General features: G+C 47.7%; 3 protein-coding genes across 3 annotated transcripts; 1 reads left to right on the top strand and 2 right to left on the bottom strand.

Annotated features, from left to right (window-relative positions):
• The first annotated feature begins 2,689 nt into the window (after positions 1–2,689).
• On the top strand, positions 2,690–7,848 carry tnfaip2a (tumor necrosis factor, alpha-induced protein 2a). The gene is made up of 13 exons (XM_044049657.1): positions 2,690–2,728; positions 3,667–3,735; positions 3,817–4,229; positions 5,041–5,252; positions 5,453–5,567; positions 5,651–5,773; positions 6,014–6,108; positions 6,188–6,289; positions 6,369–6,495; positions 6,780–6,902; positions 7,002–7,151; positions 7,226–7,350; positions 7,586–7,848. Exons 2-13 carry the CDS (start codon positions 3,723–3,725, stop codon positions 7,767–7,769), a joined length of 1,782 nt encoding a protein of 593 aa, XP_043905592.1. The 5' UTR covers positions 2,690–2,728; positions 3,667–3,722; the 3' UTR covers positions 7,770–7,848.
• A 965-nt stretch (positions 7,849–8,813) lies between these two features.
• Positions 8,814–12,374, bottom strand: LOC122784402 (creatine kinase B-type-like). Its single transcript, XM_044049658.1, has 8 exons — positions 12,298–12,374; positions 11,620–11,833; positions 10,907–11,061; positions 10,469–10,601; positions 9,939–10,110; positions 9,730–9,853; positions 9,331–9,520; positions 8,814–9,261 (listed from the first exon to the last, which is right to left on the bottom strand). Exons 2-8 carry the CDS (start codon positions 11,810–11,812, stop codon positions 9,083–9,085), a joined length of 1,146 nt encoding a protein of 381 aa, XP_043905593.1. The 5' UTR covers positions 11,813–11,833; positions 12,298–12,374; the 3' UTR covers positions 8,814–9,082.
• A 605-nt stretch (positions 12,375–12,979) lies between these two features.
• On the bottom strand, positions 12,980–15,298 carry LOC122784308 (photoreceptor outer segment membrane glycoprotein 2-like). The gene is made up of 3 exons (XM_044049520.1): positions 14,580–15,298; positions 13,509–13,755; positions 12,980–13,346 (listed from the first exon to the last, which is right to left on the bottom strand). Exons 1-3 carry the CDS (start codon positions 15,158–15,160, stop codon positions 13,113–13,115), a joined length of 1,062 nt encoding a protein of 353 aa, XP_043905455.1. The 5' UTR covers positions 15,161–15,298; the 3' UTR covers positions 12,980–13,112.
• Positions 15,299–17,408: the final 2,110 nt, after the last annotated feature.

The raw sequence follows: 17,408 nt of genomic DNA on the forward strand, positions 1-17,408 counted from the left end.
AGCTGGTCAATTTGGCTTGGGAAAGGGAAGTTTGGGGTCCCTTGCTCAAACAGTGCCGTTGTGAATGTCAGTCGGGTTCTCTGGACCGCAGGGAATCTTGTGTTTCCTGTCTCAGGATATTACTTCCGTTCTGAAAGAACTGAGATGAGTCCGGCGGCAGCTTGAAGGTAAAGCAGTCTTTGGGGTTTAGTTTTTTCAGTTTTTGTTTAAACTGATCTTCTCTGTGTCACAGTGACATAAAGACATCATGTGACGTAGATGAGTCTGAATGTCGTGTCTTTGTTGTCACAGTAATTAACACCATCGTGGAACCTGGTGAAAACCTCTCGGCTGCAGCCGTCGGGTCGTCGCCGCTCGCTGTTCAGACTCAACCGTCCTCGAAGGAGAAGAAACGTCTCCAAAACCCCCGGTGGCTCCACCTCCTCCAACGCTAACGATGGAACCAAACGACCAGTTCGCGGGTCCAAAGGGCCTGTAGGGGGCGCCGCAGGTTGTGACTGTGCAGCTGCTGATGAGTTCTGGAGACGTACAGCCAGGACTATTAATTTGAAAGGGATTTTGCTGTGTCCTGTTTCATGTGTTCATCTCTTAATTGTCTATGTGTGAGATTTTATGTATGAGTTTGATTGACAGGACTACGAAGCTCGTTATCTTTAAATGTGACATCGAATGCTTGTATCACACACATGTTAGTTATGGAGGTTTACTTACATATATTAACTTGTTTTCATGGTCACACATATGTTAGTTATGGAGGTCTACTTACATATATTAACTTGTTTTCATGGTCACATATATGTTAGTTATGGAGGTCTACTTACATATATTAACTTGTTTTCATGGTCACATATATGTTAGTTATGGAGGTCTACTTACATATATTAACTTGTTTTCATGGTCACATATATAGTTATGGAGGTCTACTTACATATATTAACTTGTTTTCATGGTCACACATATATGTTAGTTATGGAGGTCTACTTACATATATTAACTTGTTTTCGGTCACACATATATGTTAGTTATGTCTACTTATATATTAACTTGTTACACATATATGTTATGGAGGTCTACTTACATATATTAACTTGTTTTCACACATATATACATATATATGTTAGTTATGGAGGTCTACTTACATATATTAACTTGTTTTCATGGTCACATATATATGTTAGTTATGGAGGTCTACTTACATATATTAACTTGTTTTCACGGTCACATATATGTTAGTTATGGAGGTCTACTTACATATATTAACTTGTTTTCACGGTCACATATATATGTTAGTTATGGAAGTCTACTTACATATATTAACTTGTTTTCATGGTCACATATATATGTTAGTTATGGAGGTCTACTTACATATATTAACTTGTTTTCACGGTCACATATATGTTAGTTATGGAGGTCTACTTACATATATTAACTTGTTTTCACGGTCACACATATATGTTAGTTATGGAGGTCTACTTACATATATTAACTCGTTTTCATGGTTAAAAACCTCCTAATCGCTGCAAACCAGCCGATCAAAATATCTCCTCACTGACGCTGTCGTCAGCCGTGCTGTTTCAGACCAAAACCACACCCCCAGAACGTGGACTGTGTTGTGATTGGCCAGCCAACGAGAGCTTTCCCACTGTCCTGTGATTGGCCAGGTACCTGGAAGTGACGTAATTGGTAGGCCAGCTCTCAGATACACAGCTCCCCCTCTGGCACGGTGGATGTTCTGTATCTCAGCAGCTACAACGAGAGTAGTTCTTCTTCTTCTGCGGTTGAATGTACGCAACCGGATGTGCCCAAACTAGTGCCCGCACCAGGAGGAGCGACGGTGGTGAGAGGAGTGGTGAGGTTTTCTGATGACATCATCCTACGCACGCACACACACACACACACACACAGACACACATCATCCATCAACCTACAGAAGTGCTGATCCGCTTGGCAGAGCCCAGGAAAACAATAACACCCCATTTTCTCAGCAGTGGCTGAACTGTTAGTTCTGAAACTTTAGGGTCTATGGTCTATCTAGCACCTGGTCTATGTGGCCTTTAACAAGACTGACCAAAACTCAGAATCGTTGAGTCTTGGTCCGAACAACTGCTGCAGGTTTGTATCCATGTATCCGACACAAGCAACAGTCTTCCAGCAGGTTCATCATATCCCATAGTAGTAGGGTGTGTGTGTGTGTGTGTGTGTGTGAGTGTTGTCAGATGTGGGCAGAGCTTGTTCTAATGTCTCTTCACTCCGCAGCCAATCAGAATGTATTTCCTGGTCACGACACAGAGCTGATGGACTGATGCTGTGATGATGTCACATGGCCTCTCACCTCTGTGTTGCTGTGTAGTTGCTATGGAAAAAAAAGTGTCCACGTTCATTTGTTTTGTTATGTGAGAATATAAACAACAAATATGTCAATAAATAAAAACAAAAATGGAACCGTTTGAGTGGGAACGTAAAAGATGGGTTTGCGTGCGTGTGTGTATGTGTTTTTGTGTGTGCGCATGTGTGTCTCTCTGCGTGTGTGTCTGTGTCTGTGTGTGTGTGTGTTTGTCTCTGTGTGTGTTTGTCTGTGTGCGTGTGTGTAAGGGTGGAGCTAATAGAAAGTGAAAGTGTTTCAGCTTGGTGGACAGAAGATGCTCTGATATCTGCACTGTATTCTGGATCCTGGTCCTGAAGATGTGGCGTTGCCTTGTGTGCTGTAGCAATCAACAGGACTGCAAAGGTCTGAACATATATCATATGTGTGTGTGTGTGTGTGTGTGTGTGTCTGTCTGTCTGTGTGTTTTGTGTCTGTGTGTGTGTTTGTGTGTGTGTCTCTGTCTGCATGTTTTTGTGTCTGTGTGTGTGTTGTGTGCAGTGTCTGTGTGTTTTTGTGTTTTGTGTCGTGTGTGTCTTGCGTGTCTGTGTGTGTGTGTGTTTCTGTCTGCATGTTTTCTGTCTGTGTGTGTGTCTGTGTGTCTGTGTGTGTGTTCGTGTGTGTGTTCTGTGTTGTTTTGTGTCTGTGTGTGTTTGTGTGCGTGTGTCTGTCTGCATGTTTTGTGTCTGTGTGTATGTTTGTGTGTGTGTGTCTGTCTGCATGTTTTGTGTCTGTGTGTGTTTGTATGGTGCGCGTGTGTTTTTTTCTGTGTGTGTGTGTGCATGTGTCTGTGTGTGTGTGTCTGTCATATTTTTGTGTCTGTGTGTGTGTTTGTGTGTGTGTCTCTGTCTGCATGTTTTGTGTCTGTGTGTGTATTTGTTTGTGTGTGTCTGTGTGTGTGTTTGTATGCGTGTGTGTCTGTGTGTTTTTGTGTTTGTGTCGCGTGTGCGGTGTGTCTGTGTGTGTGTCTGTCTGCATGTTTTATGTCTGTGTGTGTCTGTGTCTGTGTGTGTTTTGTGTCTGTGTGTGGTGTGTGCGTGTGTCTGTCTGTATTGTTTTGTGTCTGTGTGTGTTGTGTGCGTGTGTGTCTGTCTGCATGTTTTGTGTTTGTGTGTGTGTTTGTGTGTGTGTGTGTCTGTTCTGCATGTGTTTTGTGTCTGTGTGTGTTTGTGTGTGTGTGCATGTGTCTGTGTGTGTGTGTGTCTGTGCATGTGTGTGCATGTGTGGGTGTTCTTTGTGTCAGAACATGATCTCCTTCATCATGTATTCATGATGAGAGGGTGAAGGTGTTGGATGTTGATCAGGAGGCGTGGAGGAGAACCCAGCAGTCTTCTGCAACCATCACAGGCAGCAGAACCACATGCTCCATGAAGGTCAGAACAACATGAGGTTAAAGAACACACGGTTCTGTGAAACACACTTTACATTGTGATGCTGTTGTGTTTCTGTCACAGGAGAAGCGTCATGGGAGGAGGAGGAGCTGCTGGAGGAGGTGAGCAGGGGGCTGATCGACCGGGAGGAGCAGCTCTTTAGTCGAGGTTTGTCCAGTGAGGACGAGGAACAGCTTCAGAAGGACTTTAACTCTCTGAAAAAGCAGCTATGTTTGGTTGTGGAGAACATCTTCACCTCCTCCTCCTCACGACAGCTGGACACTCTTCGGAGTGCAGTGGTCTCCATCCAGCAGCAGGAGGCGCAGGACCAGCGCTGGGCAGGTCGGCCCGATGACAGGCGGCCAACATGGCGTCCTCTAAAGTGTGTGAGCTCCCACAATGCTCTGCTGCAGAGTATAGTTGAGTCCAGACTGAGGGAGGCAGCAGAGGACGAGTCCAGTGGAGGTGGTGAACTGTCCTCAGCTGTGAAAAGACAGGTGTGTCTTCAATGAGACGACAAGACACATGATGGACATCTGTAAAAACACTGAGCTTCACTCAGTTTAACTCAAACATTATTTTATCTGCAAAATCAATTTAATCAAACCAGGACTTTGATGTTTGTTAGAGATAAAACCAGGATTTTGATGTTTGTAAGAGCTAAAACCAGGACTTTGATGTTTGTTAGAGATAAAACCAGGACGTTGATGTCAGAGACAAAACCAGGACTTTGATGTTTGTCAGAGATAAAACCAGGACTTTGATGTTTATTAGAGACAAAACCAGAACTTTGATGTTTGTAAGAGCTAAAACCAGGACTTTGATGTTTGTTAGAGATAAAACCAGGACGTTGATGTCAGAGACAAAACCAGGACTTTGATGTTTGTCAGAGATAAAACCAGGACTTTGATGTTTGTTAGAGATAAAACCAGGACTTTGATGTCAGAGATAAAACCAGGACTTTGATGTTTGTTAGAGATAAAACCAGGAATTTGATTTTTGAGATAAAACCAGGACTTTGATGTTTGTCAGAGACAAAACCAGGACTTTGATGTTTGTCAGAGACAAAACCAGGACTTTGATGTTTGTCAGAGATAAAACCAGGACTTTGATGTTTGTCAGAGACAAAACCAGGACTTTGATGTTTGTCAGAGACAAAACCAGGATGTTTGTCAGAGACAAAACCAGGACTTTGATGTTTGTCAGAGATAAAACCAGGACTTTGATGTTTGTCAGAGATAAAACCAGGACTTTGATGTTTGTCAGAGATAAAACAGCTGTGTCATCAGCTGTACTAAATGTCTGCAGGTGTATCGTATGGGGAGACGTGTGGAGGACGATCTGCTGCTGGTGGTGAGGACAGTGCAGGACTGTTACCCTTCTGAAATGGACATCCTGAACATCTGTGCTCGACTCTACCATCAGTGGTTTTCTGCTCAGCTGATGGAGATCGTTGCTTCTGGACTTAATGTGGACGACTGCAGCTACGTGCTCTTCATGGTCAACCATCACTATCCAGAGTGAGTCATCCTCTGTCTCAGATGTAGTCCTTTGTCTCCTTTGTCTTGACCAAATATTGATGATAATAATAATATTATTGATTAAATATGATTTGATCAAATGTTTTTTTTTTATGTAAGGGGGACCAGAGCATTAAACAGGACACAGGACGTCTCTCAGAGGACAATGAGATAATTATGTGTCTCTGTTTCCTCTTCAGTTCTTTATTAAAACACACTGAGCTGCATGGAAAGATGAACAGCAGCTGTGTGAGTTCTCTGCTGCTGCAGGACCATCTGCAGCAGCTGGAGGACCAGTACCTGTCCTACAAAGAGGTAAAGACATGTGGACAACTGGACACTCAAACACTAACTGCAGCAGCTTTGACTGGAATCATGTGACTTTGTTTCCTCTTCAGGACAAAGTGAAGATTTGGCTGAACAAGATTTTAAAGACAGAAGAAGAGAGTTGGCTGAAAAACAAAGAACCAGAAATCATTGACTCGTACTTCTACAGTCCCCTGGCTGTGGACGCCATACAGGTGAGACGCAGGTGAGATTCAGGTGAGATTGAGGTGAGACGCAGGTGAGACGCAGGTGAGATTCAGGTGAGATTGAGGTGAGACGCAGGTGAGACGCAGATGAGATTCAGGTGAGAAGCAGGTGAGACTCAGGTGAGACGCAGGTGAGACACAAGTGAGACGCAGGTGAGACACAAGTGAGACGTAGTGATACACCGGATGTGATTGACTTCCTGTTGGGGGTGGGGCTTGTGTTTTCAGGTGATTGACAGCTTTCTCACAGAGTTTGGTTGCGTGATCCGAGACCAAAGCAAGACTCAGAGGATCACAGCTCACCTGGAGAGTTTCCTCAGCAGGTAGGCCACACCCACCGCACACAGCAGGATGTGCGGTGCCGGCACTGTGTTAAAAAATACAAAATTATGTTTCTTCCAGTTATGAGAAGAGTTTTGAGGCATTTGTGCGCGGTGACCATGGTAACCATGGTAACGTGGCCTCTGTGGTCAAAGCTCAGCTGGTCTGTGAGCAGCAGCTCAGGTGAGGTCACCTGATCATTATTGCACTTCCTGTTGAGCTGCTTCTCCTCAGCTGATTGGCTGTCTATGACTGTCCTCAGGGATTACATCACTGAGTCAACAGTGTGTGTATGCGAGCAGCAAAGACGTCGCTGTCTGAACTCTCTGACTGCCCTGAGGGATTATGGGTACAGGTATTTCACCTGTCCACTTCACGTCCACCTGAAGGTAAAGACCTGGACCTGTTTTCAAGAATCAACATTACCTTTCAAGCTGCTCCTGCTGGGGCTAATGCTAAGATAAATAATCACCTGGTGCTAATGCTAAGCTAAGTAATCTACTGGGTGAATGCTAAGCTTCCTAATGCACTGGGGGCTAATGCTAAAATAACTAATCTATTGGGCTAAGCAATCTAATCTGCTGGGGTTAATGCTAAACTAACTAATCTACTGTTGTGAATGCTAAGCTAACTAATGCACTGGGGACTAGTGCTAAGCTAACTACACTCACAGGTATGTTACAGTAAGCTGTGGACACCTGTCTGGTTGGACGGGTCACTTGTTGTGGACTCTCTGCTGGACACTCTGAGTGACCAGCTGATGGCGCTGACAGACCTAAAACCAGCGTGTAGAAAGGTGACACTGTGCTGACCTCGTACCTTATTCAAGTCTGTTTACATTCATCTGATTCACATTCATCAGCAGACAACAACATGCATCTCTTTGTCCCTTCAGTCCCTGCTGAGTGTCCTCCATCAGGATGTTGTCCTTCGGTACCTGAAAAGGGTGATGAAGATCACGAAGAAGAGCAGAGAGCAGCAGGTGGGTGGAGCCCAGCAGATGAACGAGGACGCTCAAAAGATCAACAATTTCTTCGAAGAGATGGTGAGACATGTGAGCGTGCATCTTTAGAGTGGACCTGTGCAAGTCCTAGGTCTGACTCTGTCCTCTGTCCTCAGGGCTGTAGTGAATCTTTATGGCTCTGTGACGCCCTCTGCTGTGTTGCTGAAGTTCTGCGTCTGCAGGATCCACACTCTGTTCACCTGGAGGTTATCGCTTTGGCCCGAAAGTTCCCCGACCTCAGGTACTGGTTCACATGGTCACAGTCACCTTTCAGAACCTTTGCAAAATCCTAGCAGAATCTCTGTAGAACCTTGGCAAACCTTTATCCAAGGGTTAGATGCGAATCTTTGCTGACCTTTGTAGAAGCTTTTCAGAACCCTTGTAAAACCTTCATACAGTGTCTGAGGAACCCATGCAGGACTTTCACAGAACCTTTCCAACTTCAAAAAGGAAATAAATGTGTGTTGTCTCTGCAGTGACGACCATGTGTCAGCGCTGCTGTCGGTGAAAAACGGCCTATCAGCTGGCAACATCCGCTCTATCCGCCGTTCCGTCAAGGAGAACCGCCCACCCACCAATCACAGCCCTCCATTTTTCTCTAGGATCCATCTGAAACAGATCGATAAGTTCAAACATCATGCTCGCATGTTCGCCCGTTAGCCTGTTAGCATGTCAACATCTCAGTGAAGAGCATGTGGATTATAATTGTATCATTGTGAATTAAAACAAATACTTTGTGTTTCGGGTCAGGGTTCTGGTGTCGGGTCAGCGTTCTAGTGTCGAGTCAAAGTTCTAGTGTCAGGTTCTAGTGTCGGGTCAGCGTTCTAGTGTCAGGTCAGCATTCTAGTGTGGGGTCAGGGTTCTAGTGTCGGGTCACGCTCTAGTGTCGGGTCAACTTTCTAGTGTCGGGTCAACTTTCTAGTGTCGGGTCAACGCCTAGTGTCGGGTCAGCAGTGTCGGGTCAGGGTTCTAGTGTCGGGTCAGGGTTGTAGTGTCAGGTCACGCTCTAGTGTCGGTCCGGTTCTAGCATCGCTCAGTGTTCTAGTGTCGAGTCAGAGTTCTAGTGTCGGGTCAGGTTTCTAGTGTCGGGTCAGTGTTCTAGTGTCGGGTCAACGGTGTCGGGTCAGGTTCTAGTGGGTCAATGTTCTAGTGTCGGGTCAGGCTCTAGTGTCGGGTCAGGTTTCTAGTGTCGGTCAGGTTTCTAGTGTCGGGTCAGCGCTCTAGTGTCAGGTCAACTTTCTAGTGTCGGGTCAGCTCTAGTGTCGGGTCAACTTTCTAGTGTCGTGTCAGCAGTGTCGGGTCCGGGTTCTAGTATCGGGTCAGGGTTCTAGTGTCGGCTCAGCATTCTAGTGTCGGGTCAGCTTGTAGTGTCGGGTCAGGGTTCTAGTGTCGGCTCAGCATTCTAGTGTCGGGTCAGCGTTGTAGTGTCGGGTTAGGGTTCTAGTGTAGGGTCAGGGTTCTAGTGACGGGTCAGCGTTCTAGTGTTGATTTCATGATGATGTCACATGAATCAAAAGAAAAAATCAATCTTTCAAATGTTCGACAGTCGATGTTCATTTTTTCTCAGCTCTATCAAAACTATGACATCATCTGTATGACATTGTCTCTATGACATCGTCTCTATGACATCATCTCTATGACATCATGTGTTGTTGACAAAATAAACAGACAATAATATCACTGCATTCCTTTTTATTTCACTGACATTAAAGATGAAACACTGCACATGTGCCCCCTGCTGGACAAACTGACACAAAACGCGCTCGCCTGTCGCAGCAGTGCATGATGGGATATGTGTTCTACTCGGCCTCCTGATGCACTGTGGGAAAGTGAGTGGGGTCTATTCATGTGGTGTGGGCGGGGCTAAATAAAGGACCCACTCAGTTGCTGGAAGACGTCAACTCTACACGTCCTTCAGGACGCTTTGATCGGTTAGGGTGTGTGGGGGTGGGGCCGAGGGGCCTGGTCAGAGGTCACTTCTGCTCAGGGATCAGATCATCGATGATGTCTCCAGCCTCCAGACACTTCTCCATGTCCACCAGCAGGTGGACACCGTCCACCACCATCTGCACCAGCTCCACCTCAGAGAAACCCAAACGATCGGCATTGGAGATGTCAAAGACTCCGCCCACCGCCGCTGTGTCCACGCCACCTGATGCACAGGAAGTGATGTCACACACAGGCAGGTTCAGCACACACACACACACACACCTCTCTCTACCTGTGCCACGTTTCTGCAGCCTCAGTCTCTTCAGGACGTCTCCAAACTTCTCGTGCTTGCCGAGGTTTGGAAGTTTGACGTGGACTCCGGCTCTGAGTCCCGTCCCCAGGTTGGACGGACAGGTGAGGATGTAGCCCAGGTGTTCGTTCCACATGAACTCGTGACCCCGCTCTTTAAACAAGGCCTCGATCTGCCAGAGAGAGAGAGAGAGAGGACAGACAGATGAGGACAGACATGTGGAGTGGCTCCGGTTGAGACCAGTGCCCTGTGTGCAAAAGACATCATGGTCGCAATGGTCACAATCAGCGACCCATTGTAAGTCGCTTTGGATAAAAGTGTCTGCTAAATGACATGTAATGTAATGTAACATGTGTGGACAGATGAGGGGGTGGAGCTCACCTGGGTGAGTCCATTGCAGAAGCGGGTGAACACCTCCTTCATGTCCCCGCCCCTCTGCATGCTGATGACCCTCAGATGATCCTCCTCGTTCACCCAAACCAGGAAAGTCTTGTTGTCGTTGTGCCTGCAGGTTGTCGCCATGGAGACAAGAAAGGAAATCAGCTTTTCTGTTGGTTTCCATGACAACGCTTCAGCGTGAGTTCACTGACCAGATCCCGCGACCGTCGGGCCAGTCGCGGGCCATGCCGGACGCCAGCAGCAGAGGAGACACAGGCTTATCAAACAGGAAGTGGTCATCGATCAGCTGCTGCTGCTCGTCCTCCGTCATGTCCTTCAGAGCGTAGTACGTCCCCTTCAACTCACCGTCCAGGACGTCCAGACCTGCAGCACAGGTCAGAGGTCATGTTTCATGTGTGACCTTAGTTAGTCTGCAGGTCTAACCCCCGACACTAAACAAACATTCAAGTCCTTGAAAGTACTTGAATGTTGTGCATAAACAATAACCCTAACCCAGTTCATTCCACTTCACAGAGCACAGTCTGGTTCAGTCTCTGAGTCCAGGCTCATTTAAATATGAAGGAAGACACTGATTAGCTGAGTCTGAGCAGACCACACCCAGCTCACAGTTCTAAAACAATGCTGCATTCACTGAGGCATGATGGAACGCTGCAGTGACTCAGCACAAACACGACATCATCAGCATGTCTCTAACGCTGTCTCTGGATCACGGGTCTCGTACTTTGGACGGAGAGGTTCTCGATGGCACGGCGCTCTCCGCGACTGCAGTGCGGCGGCAAACAGAAGCCACGGATGCTCCGCCCCGTCCGAACCCGAGAGCTCAGGACGTAGTTTGGATCCAGATCATCTCCGCCCTGAAACACAGAGGGGTGAGAGGTCATGTGACTGCTGATGCACGCTCAGTCAAAACATAAAGACGAGAACATATTCTAAATATGTCGTAGACTTGACTGACGCCGGCTAAAATTGGTCTGAGCCCAGTGTCACATGACTGTTGCTTTCAGACAGTAGCTGTAGCTACAGGCTAGCATAGTGTTTACTGGGTGAGCTAGCACATAGCTGCGAGCTGCTGACCACTAACATGGAGTCCTTCCTGTCCACCTGTGTCTCACAGCCACTGGAGAGGGAGGAGCTTAAAGTAGCATCATTTGTTGTTTACCTGCAGGTTTTCAGGGTTCAGGTCCGTCTTGTGGTTGTCCGATGGCTTGTATCCTCCGTGGCGGTCTTCAATCACGGGGTCCATCAGGTCCTTGAAAACCTCATATGTCTCCTCGTCCCCAGCGACGCAGCCTACAGTCATGATGAACGGGTGACCTGCACGATCGCTTTCCATTAGAACATGTTTACAATAGATGCTGCCCACTTCATTAAGTTGGATTTTCTGTAGAGGATTAATGGAGTGATCAGAGAGGAAGTAAATACCCCTCCCCCTTCCCTTCTTCCTGTAAGGGAATTAACAAGCAGATATTAACCTCATCTAACGAGTCAATCCAATTAAAGATTATATGACTAAGTAGCAGCTGAACTCCAGAGATTTCTTGGGTCGAAGATCTGGTCCAGAGAAAAGGTGTTCTGGTTTGCTGAAGACTTACCTGGACTGGATTTTATTATTTGTAGCAATCTCTCTTTTCCTTGATCTGCAGGTCCCTATAACTCCATGACTGCAGGATCCAGATCCACCGCTAGTTATTGCTGAGTGTGAAGGAAGGATTTACTGGATTTAGGATTACCAGGTGAGGTGAAACTTTATCTGGACTCAGGAAGTGGTCAGTTGCTATGGACGAGTTTTACCTGCTTGACAGGTGTTTTTGTGGTTTAAGGAAGGTTTTACCAGGACTGCTTGGGTGACTTTATGGGGTTAAGGACTGTTACCTGGGTTGTCAACACCGGTCTGGATGGCATCATCCAGGGTGAATCCGCTGGAAGTCTCCTTGTCTCTCAGGTTGGCGTACATTTCAGGTGTGAGAACCTTAGCCATGTGGTTGTTGTGCTGGCTGAGGTCAGGAAACTCCTGCTCCGCCGAATAGTTCATCTTCAGCTTGTTGTGTGTGTTTCCAAAAGGCATGATGAGGTCTGGCCGGCCGACCTGGGAACACATCGTCACACGTCGTCACACGTCGTCATACGTTTAATGGTAAACCGCTGTTCTCAAAGAAATCTGAGCAACGTAACAGCATGAACAGGTGTAATCAGTTGTGAACAGGTGTGAACAGGTGTGATCAGGTGTGAACACAGACAATAATAAAATATGAAAGTCACAGCATGTTCTGAATGTTTGAGCTGATGATGCAGTGATGGAGAGACAGACAGACAGACAGAGACAGACAGGCAGAGAGAGACAGAGAGACAGACAGAGAGAGAGAGACAGGGTGAGTGGATTCCTGTTGTCTGGACAGACACCTGCAGGACGACTGCAAGGTCAGACACAGACAGACAGACAGACAGAGAGACAGAGAGAGGTATAATAAACATCTCTCTCTGATCATAACCAGTAGTGATTGGTTAGTGATTGGTTAGTGATTGGTTGGTGGTTGGTTAGTGTTTTCTTACCTGTCTGCTCAGTCTGTAATGATGATGATGATGATGATGTCGTCGTCGTTTTCTCCTCTTGAAGATTAAATCGTCTCTCAGTCTTTTATACTCCGCCCCCTCCTCATCCCTGCTCCTCATTGGCTCCTATTTTCAGTCCATTCATTTTATTGGTCAGAGAGCAACTGAAGGTCACATGGTCTCTGTGTGTGTGTCTCTCTCTGTCTCTCTATGTAGACCTCCACCTTCTCTCTCTCTCTCACACACACACGAACACACACACACACACAGGCCCCTCCCCCAGTCTGTGATGTCACTGACAGTTCACGGGTGTGATAGGGAAGGAGGGAGTGAAGGAAACATGAAAAGGAGGCAGAGGAGAGGAAGGAGTAAAGGAGTCACCTGAGGAACTAAAGACCTTGTGGTCATTACCATGACAACAGTCTCCCTGTTTTAGTCTTGCTGCTGTAGTTCCACAGGAGGCCAGTAGGATGCGAACAGCAGGGCTGTTTTCTGTCACAGATCTCTGCCTGCCAACCGACATCATCTGTTCCTGTTTTGTTTCTATATTATGTTCAAGTGTTTGATTACTTTAATTAAATTAAATTAAACTGTGTTTCAATGATGTGCAGCTGTGTGGTCTCCCTATTCGTCACATACTTTGAGCCAGGTTGTGACAAAGAGGAGACAAACATCAGACAGATTTAAAGTGAAATGTCCCTTTATTGATGTTACACACACACACGCACAGATGCTGACTCCCGGGTCAGATGGGCGGCGCTTCTCTCCTTAACAGGTTCACATACTGCTGATCTTTAACGAGCACATTTACATCATCAGTGTTGCCTGGTAACAGACCCCGCCCCATGTGTGTTGATGTTGTGGTCTTGTTGTCGTTCTTCAGCCTGGTAACATTTCCCCAGATTCTTCATAATGTTCAAGTTCAAACGAGCAGTTTCTGCAAAACTCTTCTCCAGAATCCAGCCGTGCGACTCCAGGTGTTCGTCTCCCAGGCGCAGAACGTTCTCCGTGGCTGTCTGCAGGTACCGGATGCCCGTCAGAACCAGCAGCTGCGGGCACAAGAAGAGACACGCCTCTCTCAGGGAAGGAGTAAGAATAATAATAGATCTTCCTTAATGTCAAATTATCCTCATCTCCATGTTTTCTATCATTATTACCAGGAGTCACATGGTGGCGAGTCCCGCCCCCTAACAACTGAGCACATGCAATACCTCAAATAGCCAGATGAGGAGCACTGTGACACCAATGGACGTCATGATGGCAGTGTAGTGGTCAAGCAGCGCCTGGCGACAGCCCCGCCCCCACAGGTTCATCAGCTGACTCCTCTTGTCGTAGTGAAAGTGGGCGGAGCTGTTGCTGACCTGCTGCTGAATGCAGGGACGCGGTGAGAAGGTGCTGCAGCAGCTAAATGGAACGCTGTCCATCAGGAAGTGACCGCCCACGTTACTCCTGAGACGGCTGCAGAGAGGAGAGGCAGGGGGAGGAGTTAGGAACAGGAAGTACTGCCACACAGGTTCATGTTAGGAAGAGGAGGGGCAGAGTTAGGAACAGGAAGTATTGCCACACAAATTCATGTTAGGAAGAGGGAAGGGCAGGGGAGTTAGGAACAGGAAGTACTGCCACACAGGTTCATGTTAGGAAGAGGAGGGGCAGGGGAGGAGTTAGGAACAGGAAGTACTGCCACACAGGTTCATGTTAGGAAGAGGAGGGGCAGAGTTAGGAACAGGATTGCCACACAAATTCATGTTAGGAGGAAGGGCAGGGGGAGGAGTTAGGAACAGGAAGTACTGCCACACAAATTCATGTTATGAGGAGGAGGGGCATGGGGCAGTTAGGAACAGGAAGTATTGCCACACAGGTTCACATTATGAGGAGGGGCAGGGGAGGAGTTAGGAACAGGAAGTACTGCCACACAGGTTCATGTTAGGAGGAGGAGGGGCAGGGGCGGAGTTAGTAACAGGAAGTACTGCCACACAGGTTCATGTTATGAGGAGGGGCAGGGGGGCGGTTAGGAACAGGAGGTACTGCCACACAGGTTCATGTTATGAGGAGGAGGGCAGGGGTGGGTTAGGAACAGGAAGTACTGCCACAATTCATGTAAGTAGTAGGAGGGGTAGGGGACGGAGTTAGGAACAGGAAATACTGCCACACAGGTTCATGTTATGAGGAGGAGGGGCATGGGGCGGAGTTAGGAACAGGAAGTACTGCCACAGCTGCTACATTAGACATTCTTTTCTATTCTTCATGGTTTATCACGTGACCCCTGACCCTTCTGAACTCACTCCAGCACAGCACTGCTGCTCAGGTCCAGGTAGCGGTTGCTGACCCACTGGACCTTGAACCAGTCTTGGTGGCCAGAGTTCCCACAGCAGTGGAAGTGGATCTGCAGCAGATCCAGGCTGGTCTTTAGGAAGCAGCGTCCCGGCGTGTCCGTGTCCTTGTAAAAGCGCATGGCATTCCTCAGGCCCAAGAATAGAGACTCTTCCAGCTGAGTGCTAACACTGTAGCACATGAGCGCCCCCACCAGGATGCAGAAGGTGAAGAAGAAGGTGCAGACCACATATGGTATCATCACCAGCTTCCAGCGCAGGAACTTCTTGGTGTCAGCACAGTCCAGGCAGATCTTACCGCCTAGGAAGTTGATGCCACAGGCGGCCACGCCCGTGGTCATTAGCATGTGGGGCACGCGGAGGATTTCCTGGTCTGACATCACTTCCTGCCACTTCTGGATCTCAATCTTGAGGAAAACGCCCAGAGCAAAGAGCATCGCTCCGGTGAGCACGGAGATCCAGTTGAGGAGCCAGAGCAGCTCAGCCAGTTTCTCTCTGTCCGCCTTTGTGAACGCCACCTGACCGACTGCCATGTCCTCCAGGTGCAGTACCAGCTACAACCAGCAGGTGCTGCAGCACATACAGCTCATCTCAGTCCTCATCTCCCTGCAGCTCTTCTCTGTCCCCGTCTCCCTGCAGCTCGTCTCTGTCCTCTTCTCTCAGCAGCTCGTCTCTGTCCTCGTCTCTCAGCAGCTCGTCTCTGTCCTCGTCTCTCAGCAGCTCGTCTCTGCCCTCCTCTCCCTGCAGCTCTTCTCTGTCCTCGTCTCCCTGCAGCTCGTCTCTGTCCCTCCTGCAGTTTGTCTCTCAGCAGCTATCTCTCTCAGCAGCTCGTCTCTGTCCTCCTCTCCCCTGCAGCTCTTCTCTGTCCTCGTCCCCTGCAGCTGTCTCTGTCCTCTCTCTCAGCAGCTCGTCTCCCTGTCTCCCAGCTGTCTCTGTCCTCGTCTCCCTGCTCCTCGTCTCCCTGCAGCTGTCTCTGTCCTGTCTCCCTGGTCTCAGTAGCTTTCTCTGTCCTCGTCTCTCAGCAGCAGTAGAGACATGAAGACGTTTTCAGCATCCTGACGACTGACAGTCTAATCTTCTTAGAGATAATCAGCTTGAAGCAGCTGCAACTCCGTCTCTCAGCAGGGACAACAGAGGACACACTGAAGACTTTCAACATGTCTTGTCTCCATTTTTTGTTGTTATTTTTTTACCTGACAACATACATCCGGTGGTGTAGTTCCTCCTCGTGTACACTGGGTGGTGCATTTCTCTAAACTAGTCTGAACAGGAAATGTATGAAATCTTCTAAAATCATGAATTACATTACATTACATGTCATTTAGCAGACGCTTTTATCCAAAGCGACTTACAAAAGTGCATTTAAACATTTGGGTACAAATAAGAGCTAGAAGTAAGTAAGAGCTTCAAGTAGAACAAACTATGAAGTGCTAGTCATAAGTGCAATATATATATATATATATTTTTTTTTTTTTTTTTTTTTTTTTTTTTTTTTTTTTTTTTTTTGTCGTCTTAGTCGAGGTAGAGTCGGAACAAATGTGTTTTTAGTCGGCGTCGGAAGATGTGGAGGCTTTCAGCTGTCCGGATGTCAATGGGGAGATCGTTCCACCATTTGGGAGCGAGGACAGTGAACAGTCTCGAGTTCTGCGAGTGCCTCTGTGATCCTCTCAGTGAGGGAGCAGCAAGCCGGTTTGTCGATGCAGAGCGGAGTGGGCGGGCTGGGGTGTAGGTTTTGATCATGTCCTGGATGTAGGCTGGACCGGGTTCGTTTGTAGCATGGAACGCAAGCACTAGAGTCTTGAAGCGGATGCGAGCAGCTACAGGAAGCCAGTGAAGGGAGCGGAGGAGCGTGTAGTGTGGGAGAATTTTGGTAAATTGAAGACCAGTCGAGCTGCCGCATTCTGGATGAGTTGCAGAGGTCGTATAGCGCATGCAGGAAGACCAGCCAGGAGGGAGTTGCAGTAATCCAAGCGTGAGATGACAAGAGCCTGGACCAGAACCTGTGCCGCCTTCTGGGTTAGGAGAGGCCGAATCCTTCGGATGTTGTGCAACATGTATCTGCAAGATCTAGCTGTTGCAGCAATGTTGGCAGTGAGGGAGAGATGGTCGTCAAGTGTCACACCCAGGTTCCTTGCGGTGTGAGAAGGAGTTACCACAGAGTTGTCGAGGGTGATGGTTAGATCTGTGGTGGGAGAGCCCTTTCCTGGGAGAAAAAGAAATTCAGTCTTGTCGAGATTGAGTTTCAGGTGATGGTCAGACATCCACTGAGAGATGTCAGTCAGACAAGCGGTGATCCGTTCTGCTACCTGTGTGTCGGAGCTGGGAAAAGAGAGAATGAGTTGGGTGTCATCGGCGTAGCTGTGATAGGAAAAACCATGAGAGCGAATAACCGAACCAAGAGAGTTGGTGTATAGAGAGAAGAGGAGAGGGCCCAAGACAGAACCCTGAGGGACCCCAGTAGCTAGAGGACAGGGTTCCGACACGGATCCTCTCCAGGTTACTCTGTATGTTCGGTTTTGAAGATAGGACGAGAGAAGGGTAAGTGCAGAGCCTGAGACACCTAGTTCTTGAAGGGAGGAAGTAAGGATCTGGTGGTTAACTGTGTCAAACGCTGCAGAAAGGTCCAGGAGGATGAGCACAGAGGAGAGAGAGGCAGCCCTGGCAGTGTGGAGTTGCTCAGTGACAGCAAGAAGTGCAGTTTCGGTCGAGTGACCTGCTTTAAAACCAGACTGAAGAGGATCAAGAAGGTTGTTCCGGTGAAGGTAGGAGGAGAGTTGATTA

This window comes from Solea senegalensis, linkage group LG17 (assembly GCF_019176455.1).
Source record: "Solea senegalensis isolate Sse05_10M linkage group LG17, IFAPA_SoseM_1, whole genome shotgun sequence".
Lineage (NCBI taxonomy): Eukaryota > Metazoa > Chordata > Actinopteri > Pleuronectiformes > Soleidae > Solea > Solea senegalensis.

Bases quoted from the DNA above. Each gene is read 5' to 3' on its own strand.
- tnfaip2a (XM_044049657.1), top strand. The intron at 6,496-6,779 runs GTAAAGACCTGG...CTACACTCACAG, and splicing joins CACTTCACGTCCACCTGAAG to GTATGTTACAGTAAGCTGTG. The intron at 7,351-7,585 runs GTACTGGTTCAC...TTGTCTCTGCAG, and splicing joins CGAAAGTTCCCCGACCTCAG to TGACGACCATGTGTCAGCGC.
- LOC122784402 (XM_044049658.1), bottom strand. From the start codon at position 11,812: ATGCCTTTTGGAAACACACACAACAAGCTGAAGATGAACTATTCGGCG. The intron at 11,062-11,619 runs GTAACAGTCCTT...GCGATCGTGCAG, and splicing joins GACCGGTGTTGACAACCCAG to GTCACCCGTTCATCATGACT. The intron at 10,602-10,906 runs GTAAACAACAAA...TCTGTGTTTCAG, and splicing joins TGAACCCTGAAAACCTGCAG to GGCGGAGATGATCTGGATCC.
- LOC122784308 (XM_044049520.1), bottom strand. From the start codon at position 15,160: ATGGCAGTCGGTCAGGTGGCGTTCACAAAGGCGGACAGAGAGAAACTG. The intron at 13,756-14,579 runs GTGAGTTCAGAA...TCCTCTCTGCAG, and splicing joins AGCAGCAGTGCTGTGCTGGA to CCGTCTCAGGAGTAACGTGG. The intron at 13,347-13,508 runs GTATTGCATGTG...TTGTGCCCGCAG, and splicing joins TCCTCATCTGGCTATTTGAG to CTGCTGGTTCTGACGGGCAT.